The sequence below is a fragment of the Setaria viridis genome, chromosome 5 (genome assembly GCF_005286985.2).
Source record: "Setaria viridis chromosome 5, Setaria_viridis_v4.0, whole genome shotgun sequence".
In the NCBI taxonomy this organism is placed as follows: domain Eukaryota; kingdom Viridiplantae; phylum Streptophyta; class Magnoliopsida; order Poales; family Poaceae; genus Setaria; species Setaria viridis.
The window spans coordinates 7,643,532-7,659,150 of record NC_048267.2 but is presented as its reverse complement, the minus strand read 5'-3'; the positions used below and the strand labels follow the sequence as shown (position 1 = coordinate 7,659,150).

Below are 15,619 nucleotides of genomic sequence, written 5' to 3'. Positions count from 1 at the left end.
CCACCCAGTGTTTACCGCAGTGAGCACCGAGTACTAGGGTGACCCGCCCCAGACCAGTGGCGCGGCCGGGTCCGTGGCCACCGTCGCTGTCACGCGGCCGCCGCCGTTCTTCCTCCGAAGCGTCGTCGCTCGCTGACACGGCAAGCGGGGCCCATGCCAAGTCTTAATTCGACGGGTCTAAATTATTGGAGCACGCCACCGGAATGGGCACGTACGTCCACCGTTGGGAGGATTGTTTTCTGCCGCTACGTAAAACTGAACATGGGTACCAATTGATTTTTGACCCGGTATTAATGTGAGTATTGATATCGGATCTACCTCAGGAGCTCCCGTGACACCTTTTAGTACCGGTTGGAACTCACAATCGATACCAAAGACTTCCCAATCTTATCCATCTCCCCCGTACCTGCTCCCGTCCTGCTTATCTCTTCTCTCCCAACCTTATCTTCCTCTCTCACACTTCTCTTCTTTGCCCGCCGCTCCCTCCCTCTCCCGCCGCCCCCGCCCCCTCCCCCTTCCCCTCTGTTGCCCCTCCCCTTCCCCCTATGCTTGCCCCTCACTGGTAGTAAGGAGTGGCAGCGGGGCAAGGGGCAGGGCAGTGCTTGGGCGCGTGGGGGAGCGGCAGCCACCCGGAGGTGGCGGGGCGCAGGCGGGGTGCGGCGGCGCGCGGGACACATATTTGCTCGCCCCTCCCTCTCCCTCTCCAACAGGGCCGCGGATGTCAACGGCCGGGGGAGGAATCGGGCGCTCGGCCGGATTTCATTTTTTTTATTTTTTAATACCTCTTTAGTATTTGATCCAGTACTAAAGGCCCCCCCTTAGTACCGAAGTAGCAATGCCAGTTGCACAACCGGTACGAAAGTGGGGTTAGGAACCGGTACTGAAGGCCCTTTCCCTATCAGTGTGCTTTGCATGCTGACACCTCCCGTTGTCTAGTATTCCAATGATGCCCCTGCTTTTGGATAAATTAGGTCCAACTGTATGGTGTTTGTCCAAGCTTTTAGGTCTTTTCACAAAAGCTGTAGCAAAAAGTGCGAACAAATGTGGCATATTTCACGATTTCGCTAAAAACATGCTACAAACTCACGAGCCATCGCCCGTCCTTATCTTGTCTCTCAACCTTTCCCCTTGCTACAGTAAAAAAGGCGAAACAGAGGCGGCTCGCCGTCCGGTGCCGATATCGCCAGCTCTCCACCGCGTCCGGATGCCTTTTAGGCGTCGGAGGTGATGGAGAGCTGCGGATCTAGCGGCCGATGTACAGCTTCCGGCTTTCTAGGTCTAGGTTAGGTTTAGAAAGAGTAAGATCGATCTTCTCTTCAGTGTCGCCGCTGGATGGGCCCTTTTATCTCCTCGGCTTTGAATCCGGCGACGGTTTGGATGTCTTCTGCTTCGGCGACTGCGAGGCGTGGTGCTTCGGTGGCGGTCGGAGGAAGTGCTTCTTCAACATCGCCGGCGACGACCGAGTGAGTTTTCATCTTCTCCTAGTGCCACGGGTGAGATATGCGCCGGGTCTTTTGTTCCTCTGGAGCGGCATCGGAGTTGGTGGCGGCTGCGCCAGCTTCTTCTTTGGCGGCGGTCCATGGAGGTTAGTTTTCCTCCCGGAGGTGATGTGGAGGACGGCGTCGTCGGTGGCGTCGACCGGTCCATGGATCCACCTCAGAGTTTTGTATCCTTCTTCTCTTCTATGAAAGGAAGTCCTTCCTATCCCTTGGTGGATTTGCTTCCTGTGCTACTGATTTCGTCGGTAGCGCTGGTGCTGTGCCTCGCCGGGGAGTCAAGGATGACGGTCGATGTGCGCCAGAGGGGAGAAGATTTGCGACTCAAAGTTTGTCTCCTTGGATTACTTGGTGGTGGCTTCCGTTCTCTAGGTTGGGCTCTTCATCTTCTTCTCCGTCGAGTAGAGGAGTGACGAGCACACCAGGACGCTGCAGCGGATCCTGAGAAGCAAGAAAGTGATTTCTTTGTTTGTTAGGGTTTTGTTTGCAAAGTTTACCAATGGAGAAGTAGTGGGTCCGCACCTCATTGTAATTTCTTTCTTCTCTAGGGTGTCTAATGTAAAACCGAGAGATTTGTTCTGTGCTACGACTTAACCAAATGGCTTCTGACCCCTTTCGCCAAAAAAAAAACCGACGAGCCATCTTAAAAACAAGGTAAGAACTCCCATGGATGGCCACACTCGTACTATCTTTAGCTTTCTTTGTATTGTTATTCACCTAGGATTGGAGCTGGATTGCTAATCTTCATTTTCAATGTGTGAACTTAAAATCTTGGGCTATGATCGCTTAGAAATACACAAGAAGAATATTTAGGGGCGTTAGTATAATTGCATATGGTAATTTTTATGGTAACCCGTCTTATACAAGGGACAACTTTTGCCACACTACCCATACTAATCAATGATGATACCGTAAAACTATTTAAAAAAATGATAAACGTAAGGTTGCAATGACTATTTTTTTAAAAAAATTATTAGGATGCACCTGTTCCTTTTTGTTAAGATGCTGCTATATCCATTTATTTGAGTTTAGTTAAACTGAATATCCATTTATTTTTTGCATCAAACCGAATATCCATTTATTTTTTGCATCAAACCGAATATCCATTTATTTTAAGAAATAAATAAATTGTTGGCACTAACAGAAGTTACAACCTAGAAAGGAGTCATCTCATAAAGCCGAATAATGAAGGGACCTATGTGCAAAATATCAGCAGCTTTCTTTTTCCTCCACAATGAGCTAGAAAAAATTAAATAAAACAAAAATCGCAGCCAAAACACGCTTCTCCCTTCTTTTCCTTTGCCCAACTCGTCTCGTCTTCGTTCCCCTTTCCTCCTCCCTCCGCATCCCGTCTTCCCCTCACCGCGTCAAACCCCAGCACCAAGCAACCGCCCGCCGCCCCTCCCCTTCCCTTCCGAATCGGCCGCCGCGGTGCCTAATCCGGCCGATCCCCCCTCCGATCCGCGGGTGCCCGCCGCAAGGCGGCGCCTTTTGGCCCTCCCCCGATGTATAGCAACTTCAAGGAGCAGGCGATCGAGTACGTCAAGCAGGCGGTCCAGGAGGACAATGCCGGCAACTACGTCAAGGCGTTCCCGCTCTACATGAACGCGCTCGAGTACTTCAAGACCCACCTCAAGTACGAGAAGAACCCCAAGATCAGGGAGGCAATCACCGCCAAGTTCACCGAGTACCTCCGCCGCGCCGAGGAGATCCGGGCCGTCCTTGATGAGGGCGGCGCGGGACCCGGGGCCAACGGCAGCGATGCGGCCGTCGCCACGCGCCCCAAAACCAAGGGCAAGGACGGGGACGGCGGCAACGGCGGGGACGACTCCGAGCAGTCCAAGCTGAGGGCGGGGCTCAACTCCGCCATCATCACCGAGAAGCCCAACGTCAAGTGGAACGACGTCGCCGGCCTCGAGAGCGCCAAGCAGGCGCTGCAGGAGGCCGTCATATTGCCTGTCAAGTTCCCGCAGTTCTTCACAGGTGAGCGGCTGCACCTAAAAGCGTTATCTTTATCTTTGATCCTGATAAAAATTTGGAGGTGTCAATCACTATGGTGCCGCATAGGCTTTTCAGATCTTTATCCTGATTAAAATGGATTGGGTGATCTAGGGTTGATCCAATTATGCATTGTTAGGTAGTTAATATCGTTAGCTGGCGTCGATAACTCGATATAGATTATTGGATGTCGATTGATAAGGGTTCTACAGTTTATGGTTTTCATTTTTAGATGATGATTTAGGCTGTCAAACATTTTTCAGAGACCACTTCTAGAGGCTATGTCTCTGTAGCAAAGTTTGACAAATTCCATCATTAATTTTTTGGTTGCTCAATCTTCCTCAATCGTCTACACCACAATCAGTTAGGAGTAAAACCACAACCCTTTTGATATTAAAAGTGTGCATTGAAAGATGGTTTTCAATTCAAGAGGGATGAAATATGTTATTTGGACAATATGCATTCCTACGATTATCCTACTATTTTTGCAGCAGAGTTCTGATTCATAATTGTTCAGACTACTCGATTCTAGAAATGCATGTTCTGATAAATTTAGTTTCAATTGTGAACTGTTTGTTTGCTTATGTGTCATTTGCCTTTGTTCATGCTTCTTTCTTTGCATTTTCTCGGTATCTGTTCTCTCAATTACTGTTAACTGGTGTGTCCTTGTTTTTTATGATACACGACGATGAAAAAATATCGTATGCATGAAGTATGAACTCATAGGTAGTATAGACATCTGTGTTGTCAACTAGTATATACTAATGCAGAATGCTATTCTGTAGGCAAGCGGAGGCCTTGGAGGGCTTTTCTTTTGTATGGCCCCCCTGGAACAGGAAAGTCTTATTTGGCAAAAGCTGTCGCAACGGAAGCTGATTCAACGTTTTTCAGGTAGATAATTCATAATTGCCTGCTGGTTCCCTTTATTTTGTTCTTTGTGAGGCATGCTATTTTCATATTTTCCGAGTTGAAATTTTCAAACCATTGGAGACTTTTGGTGCATCTCTTGCTATGCTTCCTTCAACTATTTTCTATCTTTATCTTACATGTTTCACCTACATAGTGTGTCAGTGACAACGGAATTTTGACCCCTCTTGAACTCCAACTGACTTTTACCTTATAGCTCAGCACTACTGTTTGCATCCCTAGTAGAGTGTCTGTGCCTAAATTAATAATTTAGGCATTCTTTACCTATTTCTTGAGTACCTATAGTCATCAGCATATAAGTGTTTTTTCTTAGCTTGTAGGGGATAGAGAATCGATATTTATTTTGTTTGAGAAGAGTGCGATGTTTCGCATGAACTATACAAACTTTTAATTTGTATAGGCATTCACAAAGAAAAAGATTGCTAATTATTTTATTTTACCTGAAAGAAGTTGGGTACAGAGCCTTTTATTGCAACTTGCTATAGTTTCACAATGCAATACTATATAGACCGTATAAGCTTGTGGTTTGCATTGTAATGTATTTGGTTTTACATCTTTTGTGGTGATGACACAATCCTTCTTGTCTGTTAGCTCCATCATGGAGGATAATGGTACAACATAAGATTTTGTCACCATATCGATAAAACTGTCAAAAATATAAAGTGCTTAATATGTGAACAAGATCATGCAGCTCCAACCTAATAATAAAGGAATAAAGAAAATAGAATATGCAATTCTGCATCTTTTATTTTGGGGTGTCTAAAAGGTTGCCAGCATGTATCTTTGAAGTAGTTTATCACCTGCAACCAATTTGAAGAACTATATCACGCCTTACAATTTATTGTGATGATTTTTTCTTGGCTCAAATTCTCATTTGTTATACTCTTGCGCACATGACATTTTTAGATAGTGATGATTATTAAATAATTTGACTCATAAATCTCTACTACATTATGGCATCAGCTCTGTTATGAGACAATTGTTGCCCAGTTGTTAAATTAACACCGTGTATATATGAGATTGTTTCAAGGCAGATGCCTTATTCCTGAAAATTGCATGTTGATGCTTGATGCAGGCAAGAGAGCTTCTAGCTCAAAAACAAATAACTTTTGCAAAACTAGGAAAGTTGTCTCTTGAAAGGTGTGCCCTATGATAGCAGCTCATGTATTTGGTTTGAGTTTAACTTTCATATGTAGATTGAGTACCTTCATCAGCATCCCGAAGTTCAAGAGAGCTTTCACTTTTCGTGCATATGCTTGATGTGTAGAATATTCATTTTATGGTATGCTCAAAGGTCTACAATTTGACAGGTGCAATGACATATGATCGTTTGAAAGGGAATAAATGAGTTACAGCTCTATACTATCCACTTGTGGTTTCTTTGATATACTGCCAGTGCTTGTCTTACGGAGTTACGTTAGAATTGGTTGTATTGATGTCCTGCTTTCATGCTTATGTATCCTTTTTGGGTACTTTAATAATACCATTTGTAGCATGGGTTATCTGAATAAACCCATACTGTTAAATTATCTTGGTCTATACCTGCTGGCTATCTTTCTTGGTGACATATAGGTACTGTAGCTCAATCTTGAACATTGTAGCCAAAATATGGCATGTGATCATCGGTGACCAATATGTCATGCACCATGATGCTTGAACATTGAAGGCATGCCCCACATCTTTTAAATATAATGCTTTTTTATTATCACTTTATTAGTGATATGGAATGTACAGAAACTCGTAGTTATCATCTTCCTATTGTGTAGTTGGAGATATGTTCCTTGTACAAGGAACAACATTTGTAGTATTTACCGTAACCAGACACACATTAGTTTGTTACTGGTACTGGACTGAAAAATGTTTTTGCTCCCTCCATTTTTTGTATAAGATGTATTTTGATGTAACACAGGTATTTTGATGGAGGTAAAAGACTATATATCCCTGGTGTTAAGACCTTGGATAATGGTAGATTGTTATTATGAATGGTTATTAATACACCTTGAGAAGAAAGGGAGGACAAATGGGCAAAAGAGATAAATATTTATATTTGATTGAAGATTGGAGAAAAAGCCTATATGCCCTATATTTGTAAAAAAAGGCAGTATATTAGTAACACATTCAAATTTATTAAAAAGGAAGTGTAATGTTTGTTTGCATGTTACAAATACGATGTTAATAAGTCTGACCGAACTTGCATTTTTGTTTCTTGTACTTGATTGATCTATGGATGTTAACAATACTGATTTCTTACTATAAATTTGTTTTTCATCATTATGATATTTCACACTTTGTTGCTCTACTTGCAGTATATCTTCATCAGATCTGGTTTCAAAGTGGATGGGTGAAAGTGAGAAATTAGTTGCGAACCTTTTCCAAATGGCTCGTGAGAATGCCCCTTCAATTATTTTCATCGATGAAATTGATTCTTTATGCGGTCAACGTGGAGAAGGCAATGAAAGCGAAGCTTCTAGGAGAATCAAGACTGAACTTCTTGTGCAAATGCAGGTGAGTTCTTAATATTGCAAACTGGTTTGACTATAGAAATGCTGTAATATTTAAATGAAAGGAGGAAAAAAGAGAATGTTTTGCAAGCAATCGGCCAAGTCTGTGGGAGCTGTATATAAATTATTATTACGAGGCATTTACTCAGGGGCGGAGCTCAGTGATGGCCAATAGGGGACATGCCCCCTTAGATATTAGGTCTAATTGCCTGAAACTGCCCCCTCTTATTTGTGTTATTCACCCTCCATTGTGTGTTCGGCCCCCCTCAATTTGGGATCAAGATCTGCCACTGCATTTATTGCCATTTTCTAGAGTTATGAGTGAGCAATGATATATTGATATTGCAGTTTACCTTCACTGTTACATGGAAAAATTAAAGGAAAAGAAGAAAGTTTCTCTTTTTTTGGGCCAAGTTGTTGGTTCTCGAGATTTCTTACCAAAAGCTTATTGGGTCAAGATTTTGCTAGTCAGCTACCACCTTTCAAGTTTTAACAGTGGGGGATAACTGGTCCTAAACACTGAGTAGTATGTGCGAAGTAGGGGGGTGCAAATGATTTTGATACTGTCAGCTGGACCCAAAATCACACTTCGAAATGAATATAAGCTACCTTTTCTGTCTCCCAGATTCAAACGCACATTATTTTGCTTGATTGAATGCTGTATACTCACATACTGTGTCTTTAAATTGGATTCTAGCACTTGTAGATGTCATTGCCACATTGTCATTTTTCAATAAAATATATGATAGTGTATCCAATGAGTGTTTACGACGTCTTAATGAAACTCTAAATATTTTTCTGTTATTAATACACTATCTGACCACCATATGCAGTGCATTTGGTAGCCTTCTAATGTAGACTATAGATTTTTAAATGTAACAAAAAAGTAGAACTAAAATCATTTAACATGCTGCCTCTCTGTTTCTTTAGGGAATTGTTTTCTTAATCTCTGAACTTGATGGTATGCCATTTTAATGTCAAACTGACTTGTGTCTATTAAATTCCAGGGTGTTGGCCATAATGATGATAAAGTTCTTGTTCTTGCTGCTACGAATACGCCATATGCTCTGGACCAGGTAACCGAAAAACGTAGCAAATACAAATTTGGCTATTTACAGCTTTATACATCAGAAAAGGGGAAAAAAAACCAGTATCTTGTAAGGCACTGTTTGGTTCTTTAACACACATTCATTGCTTCAGGCTGTGCGGCGAAGATTTGACAAGCGTATCTACATTCCGCTACCTGACATGAAAGCAAGGCAGCATATGTTCAAGGTTAACAGACAGTTGTCCAATGCCATGTAACTAAATTTGTCCTGTTATAGGGGCGATGACTATCCTTGGCTAACATTTGGAACCTTCAATTCATACAGGTCCATCTCGGGGACACACCCCACAGCTTAACAGAAAGTGATTTCGAGGGCTTGGCCCGTCGAACAGACGGATTTTCTGGTTCAGATATTGCTGTTTGTGTAAGTATCTATCTCACATCCGTCAATACTGTATCATGCGATGGAATCTTATGCTTGCATTTCATCAACAGGTGAAGGATGTGTTATTTGAACCTGTGCGCAAAACACAGGATGCCATGTTCTTCTTTAAGGCTGACGGTGACATGTGGATGCCCTGTGGACCAAAGCAACCGGGTGCCGTCCAGACCACCATGCAGGAGCTTGCATCCAAAGGCCTTGCTGCAAAGGTAATAAAAGCTGCCGATTCTTCCATTGTCGTGTTAGAGAATAGATAGGCCCTCCCAGTTTTATTGGGTTTAAGTTGCTGTGTTTCGGACGTAGATTCTTCCACCACCAATCTCCAGGACGGACTTTGAGAAGGTCCTCTCCAGGCAGAGGCCAACGGTTAGCAAGAAGGACCTGGAGGTGCACGAGAGGTTCACCAAGGAGTTTGGCGAGGAGGGCTGATACATCGTGTGCGGACACTCACCCATGCACAGCTGCACCACAGAAATGTATATTGTTTATGACTTTGATTGTTCTGGATGCAAGTTCGATTCACAGGATTGTACATTCGGTAGCCCAACAAAGGTTGATCATGGCCGTGGCTTTATCTTGTGTTGGGCTATGGATGTGCCTCTGTTGTCAACTTATTTCAATTTTACACATACTTGGAATATTTCCACAGGTGTATTAAGGAATAATAATTCTTAACGTGGAGTCCTTGTGGTGCAGCCTGTAATGTATAGATGTTTTCTTATTTTCCTCGAGTTTCTCTTGTGCTAGTTTGATTTTACCTACTGGGCCATTTTATTAGAGGTATAAACTAAAGGCGAGTTTTTTAAAAAATTCTCTGGCGTTTTATTTGAGGCATCTAGCACAGCTTGAATCTGCACATCCCAGGCATGGCTCGCATGATTGTATATTTTTTACTACCCAAACTTCAGCAGTTTTGAATGGTCTTGAATCTTTTTACCTGATCTGATTGCTACCATAGTTCCTTCCTTTCTTTCTTTTTTTCTGAGAGGAAGATGGGTGTTCTATTTCTTCATTTTAAAATGTTTACATCCAGGAAGACTGGGTTGGTGTACCAAAGTTCTGCAACTGGAATCTGGAATCATTAGGCTTGTTTTGAGCATAGTACATGTAACGTTTAGAGAAGTGCTGTGTTCTGAAACATTGTATGCCCCCATGATGCTACACAATTATGCGAGTTGCTGTGGTTGTAATGAAATCTGGTGACAAATTGTTGTTTCATGGGTTACTGTCAGCACTGGCTGGATGCATAGTTGCTCGTGATCATGTATGTAGCGCGTGCACAAACAGCCTAAACTTGCTTGCTGACTCCCTCGCTCCCTGAATACACCAATTAATGACGCCAAAGGCCAAACCATGCTTCCTTTCTCATATCGTTAGAATGCTTTGGCGCTGTTGCCTTTTCCTAAACTTGTCACAGGCACACAGCACACTAGCACAGGCTAAAAGGACCTTCAAATGAGTTCACTTATTTGCCATGGCTTGAAAAGTGATACTTCTATTCACAGGAACTTCATCAGTGTTTCTTTTTGAGTTATCTGGGTCTCTATCTGATCTTTGCTACCACTGCACAATTGTGTCTTGAAACCAACAGATTTTCTTGCTGAAGATGCATCTTTTGCTGCGGGTTCGAGAGTGAGTGGTTTTCTATCTTCTGAAACATTGTACATGCGTGATTCGCAAAAAAAAAAAAAGAAAGAAAAAAAAGAAAAAAAAAGAGAAAGAAACATTGCTCATGCGGGCAACGCTGAGTCGCCGTGGCTGTAACGAGATCCGGTGAAAAATTGTTGGCATCCTGCGTGTATTGCCGACACTTGGCTGGATACATCGGTGTCCGTGATGATGCAGTTGTAAGACTGTACGCTGTACGCAGAGACGCAAGCTGAGCTTGGTCTTCGGCTCCCAGAATCAGAGAGCTCAGAGGACGAATAAAAGCCTTGCACACATGGTGTCAGGGAGCAGCAGAGCAGCTAGAAAACGATGGATCCGTCATGTGAACTTTGGTACGGGTAATCGGACGGACGCCATCTATATGTCCTTTGCTTCCAGGTATAGTACGATACGTACGGGCGTGAACAGAGAAAGATCAGGCTGTGTAACACACCTCACATGTACGCCAGTTACGTTCTCTGACGGCACTAGCTAGCCGCGTACAGCGTACTACACAACTACTACTAGCAGCACGCACGCGGCACACAGAACCGGCCGGCCGTTGCCTAGCCTGCTCAGTGTCTTGATTTTCCCCCCCCTCTTTGGTCTGATGACACCCTAAAGCAGGTTCAGTCTGGGTAGGCGTCGACCGTCGTCGATGCTTTCACGCATGCATATTGTGTGCCTGACCAACTGTGCACCTGCGTGTCCGTCCGTACGTAGGTCCAGCAAAATCTAGTAGTACATCTCAATATCTCACACGTAATTATACGTTTTGAATTCTTTTAAAAAATCAATGGAAAGGAGACGGACTGAAACTGGCAGCGTGTGCACCAGCAAGTGCATTCATGCACCTTGATCACCAAGTTGGTGCCGGCCGGGGGAGATGTAGAGCGATTGCATCCTTGTCACCTGACTCGTTTTTAAAAAGGCGATCATCTATTATATTGCAGTTGGTGGTCATGCATCTTTCCAGACTTCATCTTCGGCAGAAACTAATTAAGTAGCTAGGTCTTAAACCTACTAACAAACAAGTGCCAAGTCTTGTATCGTGGAAAACATCCGGACTTTCCACGTACTCTTATTCTTTTCTCCATCGTGCAAATTCTTCCACAACGTGCCAAAAATAGGCTCAGCCGCCAGCCAATGGCACGCTCCAGATTGGTGTACGATAAACAAATCGCAGAGGTCGATGAAGCTCACCAACGACGACGTGTGCATGATAGTGTTTTCCACCAAGGCTCCAAGCAACTACTACGTACGTAGTACTGCCCGTCGGTCTCCTGTGATCGCTCTCACGCACGCATCACCGAGAAATGTACATTTACATATATGCATACGTATATATTCAAATAGACAAAAACAAATGCACGAGGTACATGTGCGCAAGACAAAGACAAGCCCAAGAGAAGTCACTTCCAAAACGGAAATCTTACAACCCACTGTCCTCTCCTCTCTCTGGTGCCTGGCGAGACACCACGACCGTGCACTGGACCACTACCACATCCATGATCCATCTGCATATGCATGCATGGAGCTTCCTGACCAACCAATGCATGAACAGCAGAGTTTTCCTCTCTGACACTCATGCCTGCATGCATGCAGGCACAAGTAATTTTTTGTAAATTTTTTTTGACACATATATAACTACTCAGTACATGTAGTAAGGAATGAGACGCAGGAGGAGCGACCGGTCGTCGATCGATCCCATTGCGTACGCCATCGACGACAGAAATGACATACATGTACGCACCCTGACGTGGATCAGGTCCAGCCACGAGCCGGATCCGATGAACCTTGTAAAACTTTGCACACTTGGGATCAAGATAAAGAAACAAAGGCGTACTCATATACTATGTGCAAGTGGCATCCTGCGTTCTTTAAACCATGCAACTTTATGCAACAAGGCGGTGCGCAGCAGCTTAGGGACAAGATAGCTAGGCTAGGCGTGCCCACTGCCCAGTAGCAGCCCTTCTCAGTCCAAGTTGCATGCTGAGTTGCAAGGCTCAGCAACAGCAAGAGGGCTGGCTGTCCGGAATGGAAACTTGAGCCGCCGCCGCCGCCGCCGGCCGGTCACTTGGCCACTTGTTGGCACAAGCTCCGGCCGCCGGTCGGAAACCGTGTGTTCTGGGGGGTGTCCTGCCGGGCCGAATCAGCTATGTGCTGCTCTAGGGTCTCTTTTCGCCCTTGGAAAGGCACGCACAAGTTGCAACACCGGCCGGCTGGCTGGCTTATTGTGTGTGGTTATCCACAATCCACATTGCCTTTGACTGTCTCTTCGATTCAGCTAGCCATGCATGCATTCTGAATTTCAGATTACCTAGTCCAAATTCGAATTTCTGATGTGGATTCCATTGGTTGATCCATCCATTCCCTCGTGGTCAGGCCGCGGTATTGTGGACAAGGTAGGGGGTGTGGTCGTAGTTGGGGTGCTAGTTGAGTGTTCCCTGTTGCCGGAGCTTCAAGCGGGCCATAAATCCGTTGTCGGGTCAATCTCGCTATGTTTTGTTACAAGGCGTATTTTATTTCGTTGCGACAAGACATTGACCAAGAATTACTCTATTATTATTTTCTTAATTTTCTGTGATAAAAACTATGCTCGTAAGGAAATATTTTTGAATACAAACCTGATTAATTAATGACATCAACCTTATGCCATGAAATTGATGTAGAGTAACTGTTGGTCACAAGTTTTTCCTAACGACAAAATAAGCGTTTTTAATTTCAAACGGAACGAGCTAGCAACTACCGAAAAGTAGAGGCATAGTAATTTCAAGACTAAACTGAGTTTGGCAGTACAAATAAGAGAATGTCAGCTCGTAGCAGTAGTGCTAAATAGTTTTCGAGTTCGATTTCCAACAGCTTGATCAACTAATAATCTATAGAATTAATTTTAATCTAGATTGGTCTAAGTTAGGTACAACCTAAATATTGAAATTAACAAACACATACCAACATTGGGAAAAATACTTGTTTTCTGAGTTCATATACATATAATTATCTACAAAATGATCTAATGTTCATCCCGCCTCGTGTTCATGGTAGCCGTCTTTGACGAGTCAGATGTTGATCGAGCATTACAGTTTATTACAGTTTATGGGGGCATCTGCACACATCATCCATGCTTGATCACAGTTTTGTGAGCATATAAGAGTTAGTTGCTTTATCCCCTTTTCTAGAAGCTACACTTTTATAATGCAATTGTTACGTAAAAGCTAATTAAGACCAGAAATAGCGAACTGAAAGCACATAAAGCTTGAACGGACTAACCTTTGGCATTTTCTTAGGAGAAACATAGTGGTGGAGACGTGAGGGTACGGCTCTACTGATGATCACTAAGGTCCCAAATCTTAGTGCCATAATTTACTCACGAGAGTGGTTAAATTGTGGTGATCTTGTGTAGTGATGGATGTGCCTGTGCGCTGTGATCTTGTAATTGAAAAAAAAATTGCAAGCATTTTGGTAGCAATGGTAGGCACATGCCATTCCTATGAACATTGACCATTGACTGCACCAGGAATGTGATGGTGGCTGAATGAACAGAAGAACGCGTGGACGGCGCCATTCGCTCGCGTGCTCTCGATCAACTTGCAAACAGGGGCAGGACGACGACGACGAAGAAGAAAGAAGAACGCAACAACAACACAGACGCAGCGACGACGGTGAAGGAAAAGTCTCGCCATCTTCCTCCGTCCCAACTTGGTGAGCTAGTTGCCATTGCTGGCACTGGCGATACCAAAAAACAAGAAGCGAAAGGACACATGCGTTGCCCTACATTTGCAGCGTTGTCGTTTGCTCGGAGGTGAGGTGACTTCAAGTGTGTGTGTGGAAAAAAAGCTCCAGCCGTACGCACTTGCAGACGGCCATGGCCGGCCATGGATGGCGAGCAAGCGAGAGTGCATGTCCAGATGCACTGACACTGACTGCACACACATGCATGATGCATGGGCTTGCAGTTCAGGTGCAGGCACTTAGCTGACGATCAGTTCGTCATTAATAATTTTGTCAGTACACGATCGACAACAGCAAGCTAGCTGCATATAGATACACGCAGACCGATATCTAGTGTTTATTTGGACATGTACGCGTATATATACGTATTGGTTTGATTCTACATTGTGTTTAATTCCATGCTGGTATATATAAAGCACATTTGGTCGTCGGAATCTATGCTTCTTCGTCAGCTGGGGCCTAGGTCACCTGAGGAATGTTTCTGAGATGGTCGCCACGCGTCTTCTAGATCCTTGGACTTTTCAACATGCATGGAGTATCAATCGGTAGGTGCTTCCCTGCTTGGACAACTATATGATATGCCGCAATAATGCAAACAAAAAAAACAAGAGATGGATTATTTCAAAATGTGCAACATGTGCATGCACAGTAAACTATTGTCGCAAGCAAGCTGCTTTGTTTGAAAGATGACAAGCAGATGGCTGTATGTGTTCTCCCTCGAAGTGCGTATTAGTAGAGAGGAAATATCATAATCTGGACCATGTATTAATCTTAATGTTTCCAGACAAGGAGTTTAAAGTTGATGCGACTCGTACAGAGCTAGAGATAGCAAATACTCCGTACAAATACTGCAGGAAGCTAGCAGTTGTTGCCCAGCTTAACAGGATTGAAATATTCAATGTACTTGATCGATCAGTGCGATGAACCTAGCTACCCAGCCATGTCGTGCTCTTTGTGCAAGTTGGCCTGCAGGATATATAGTGGATGCAAGTGGCATCACACTTGCAAGGAGTGATATGAATGTGAAATGCTACTGTTTGTCGATCGATTCACTCGACGATGATGAACATATGCTTCGATTTTTCGCTTTACAGGATTTAATACGATTAAAGCAAGAAAGCTAACGTTGAATACATCGATTGAGTGACTAATTTTATACTAGCAAGTGATACACTAGCTGGTGTCTGTGTGTCTCAGCAATGTAATGATGAACAGGTGCCCGGCCTCTCTCTGCCAATTTTGACGAGCTTTTTGGACCAGAACACTCCCGATTCTGCAACCTACTGCTGGTCAACTGAAGCTATCATGACAGCTGGTTTGTGGTTCCCCAGACGGCAGATTCTAGTAATTCTGATCGGAGCCTGATGGGCAAGATCGAAACCATGGAATTATAACTACTAGGGGAATAAAATTAATTGCAGATTTTATTGCCTATAATCGTAATACCAACCTGCTAGCCATAAAACCCCATGTAAGAATTGAGATTTTGTGAATCATGATATAATACAATGTGCTCACTCTTTGTGTGCATGTGTGCCCTTGTTTTTTCTTATATAAAAAAAGAAACTTGAAATGCCAAAGCGTGCTAGCTCCTGCATAAATGCATAAAACACACCTCCTGCTATAATATATTGATACTTACAATTAGATGTCCATTTTTAGATGTGAGTAGTGGACCTTGTCGTTTTGCCCTCATTTTGTCTTTGCTGAGATATTGGACAACCCTGGACGTTGAGCTGATAAGCAAGGCATTAATCAATATGATTTATATCGATCTCTATCCAGTCTATTCAATTTATTAAAGAAAATTTCTGCAAATTAAAGCTGG

At 43.6% G+C, this 15,619-nt stretch overlaps 1 protein-coding gene across 1 annotated transcript; it reads left to right on the top strand.

The window, feature by feature from the left end:
• The first annotated feature begins 2,782 nt into the window (after positions 1-2,782).
• Positions 2,783-9,133, top strand: LOC117857445 (protein SUPPRESSOR OF K(+) TRANSPORT GROWTH DEFECT 1). The gene is made up of 8 exons (XM_034740102.2): positions 2,783-3,479; positions 4,280-4,385; positions 6,728-6,926; positions 7,930-7,998; positions 8,123-8,197; positions 8,296-8,394; positions 8,466-8,621; positions 8,716-9,133. Exons 1-8 carry the CDS (start codon positions 3,002-3,004, stop codon positions 8,839-8,841), a joined length of 1,308 nt encoding a protein of 435 aa, XP_034595993.1. The 5' UTR covers positions 2,783-3,001; the 3' UTR covers positions 8,842-9,133.
• The last annotated feature ends 6,486 nt before the right edge of the window (positions 9,134-15,619 follow it).

What these genes read in the sequence shown, in the direction of transcription:
- LOC117857445 (XM_034740102.2), top strand. Translation starts at nt 3,002, where the DNA reads ATGTATAGCAACTTCAAGGAGCAGGCGATCGAGTACGTCAAGCAGGCG. An exon ending in GTTCCCGCAGTTCTTCACAG is followed by an intron (nt 3,480 to 4,279) that starts GTGAGCGGCTGC and finishes GCTATTCTGTAG; the next exon opens with GCAAGCGGAGGCCTTGGAGG. An exon ending in GTTCAGATATTGCTGTTTGT is followed by an intron (nt 8,395 to 8,465) that starts GTAAGTATCTAT and finishes TTTCATCAACAG; the next exon opens with GTGAAGGATGTGTTATTTGA.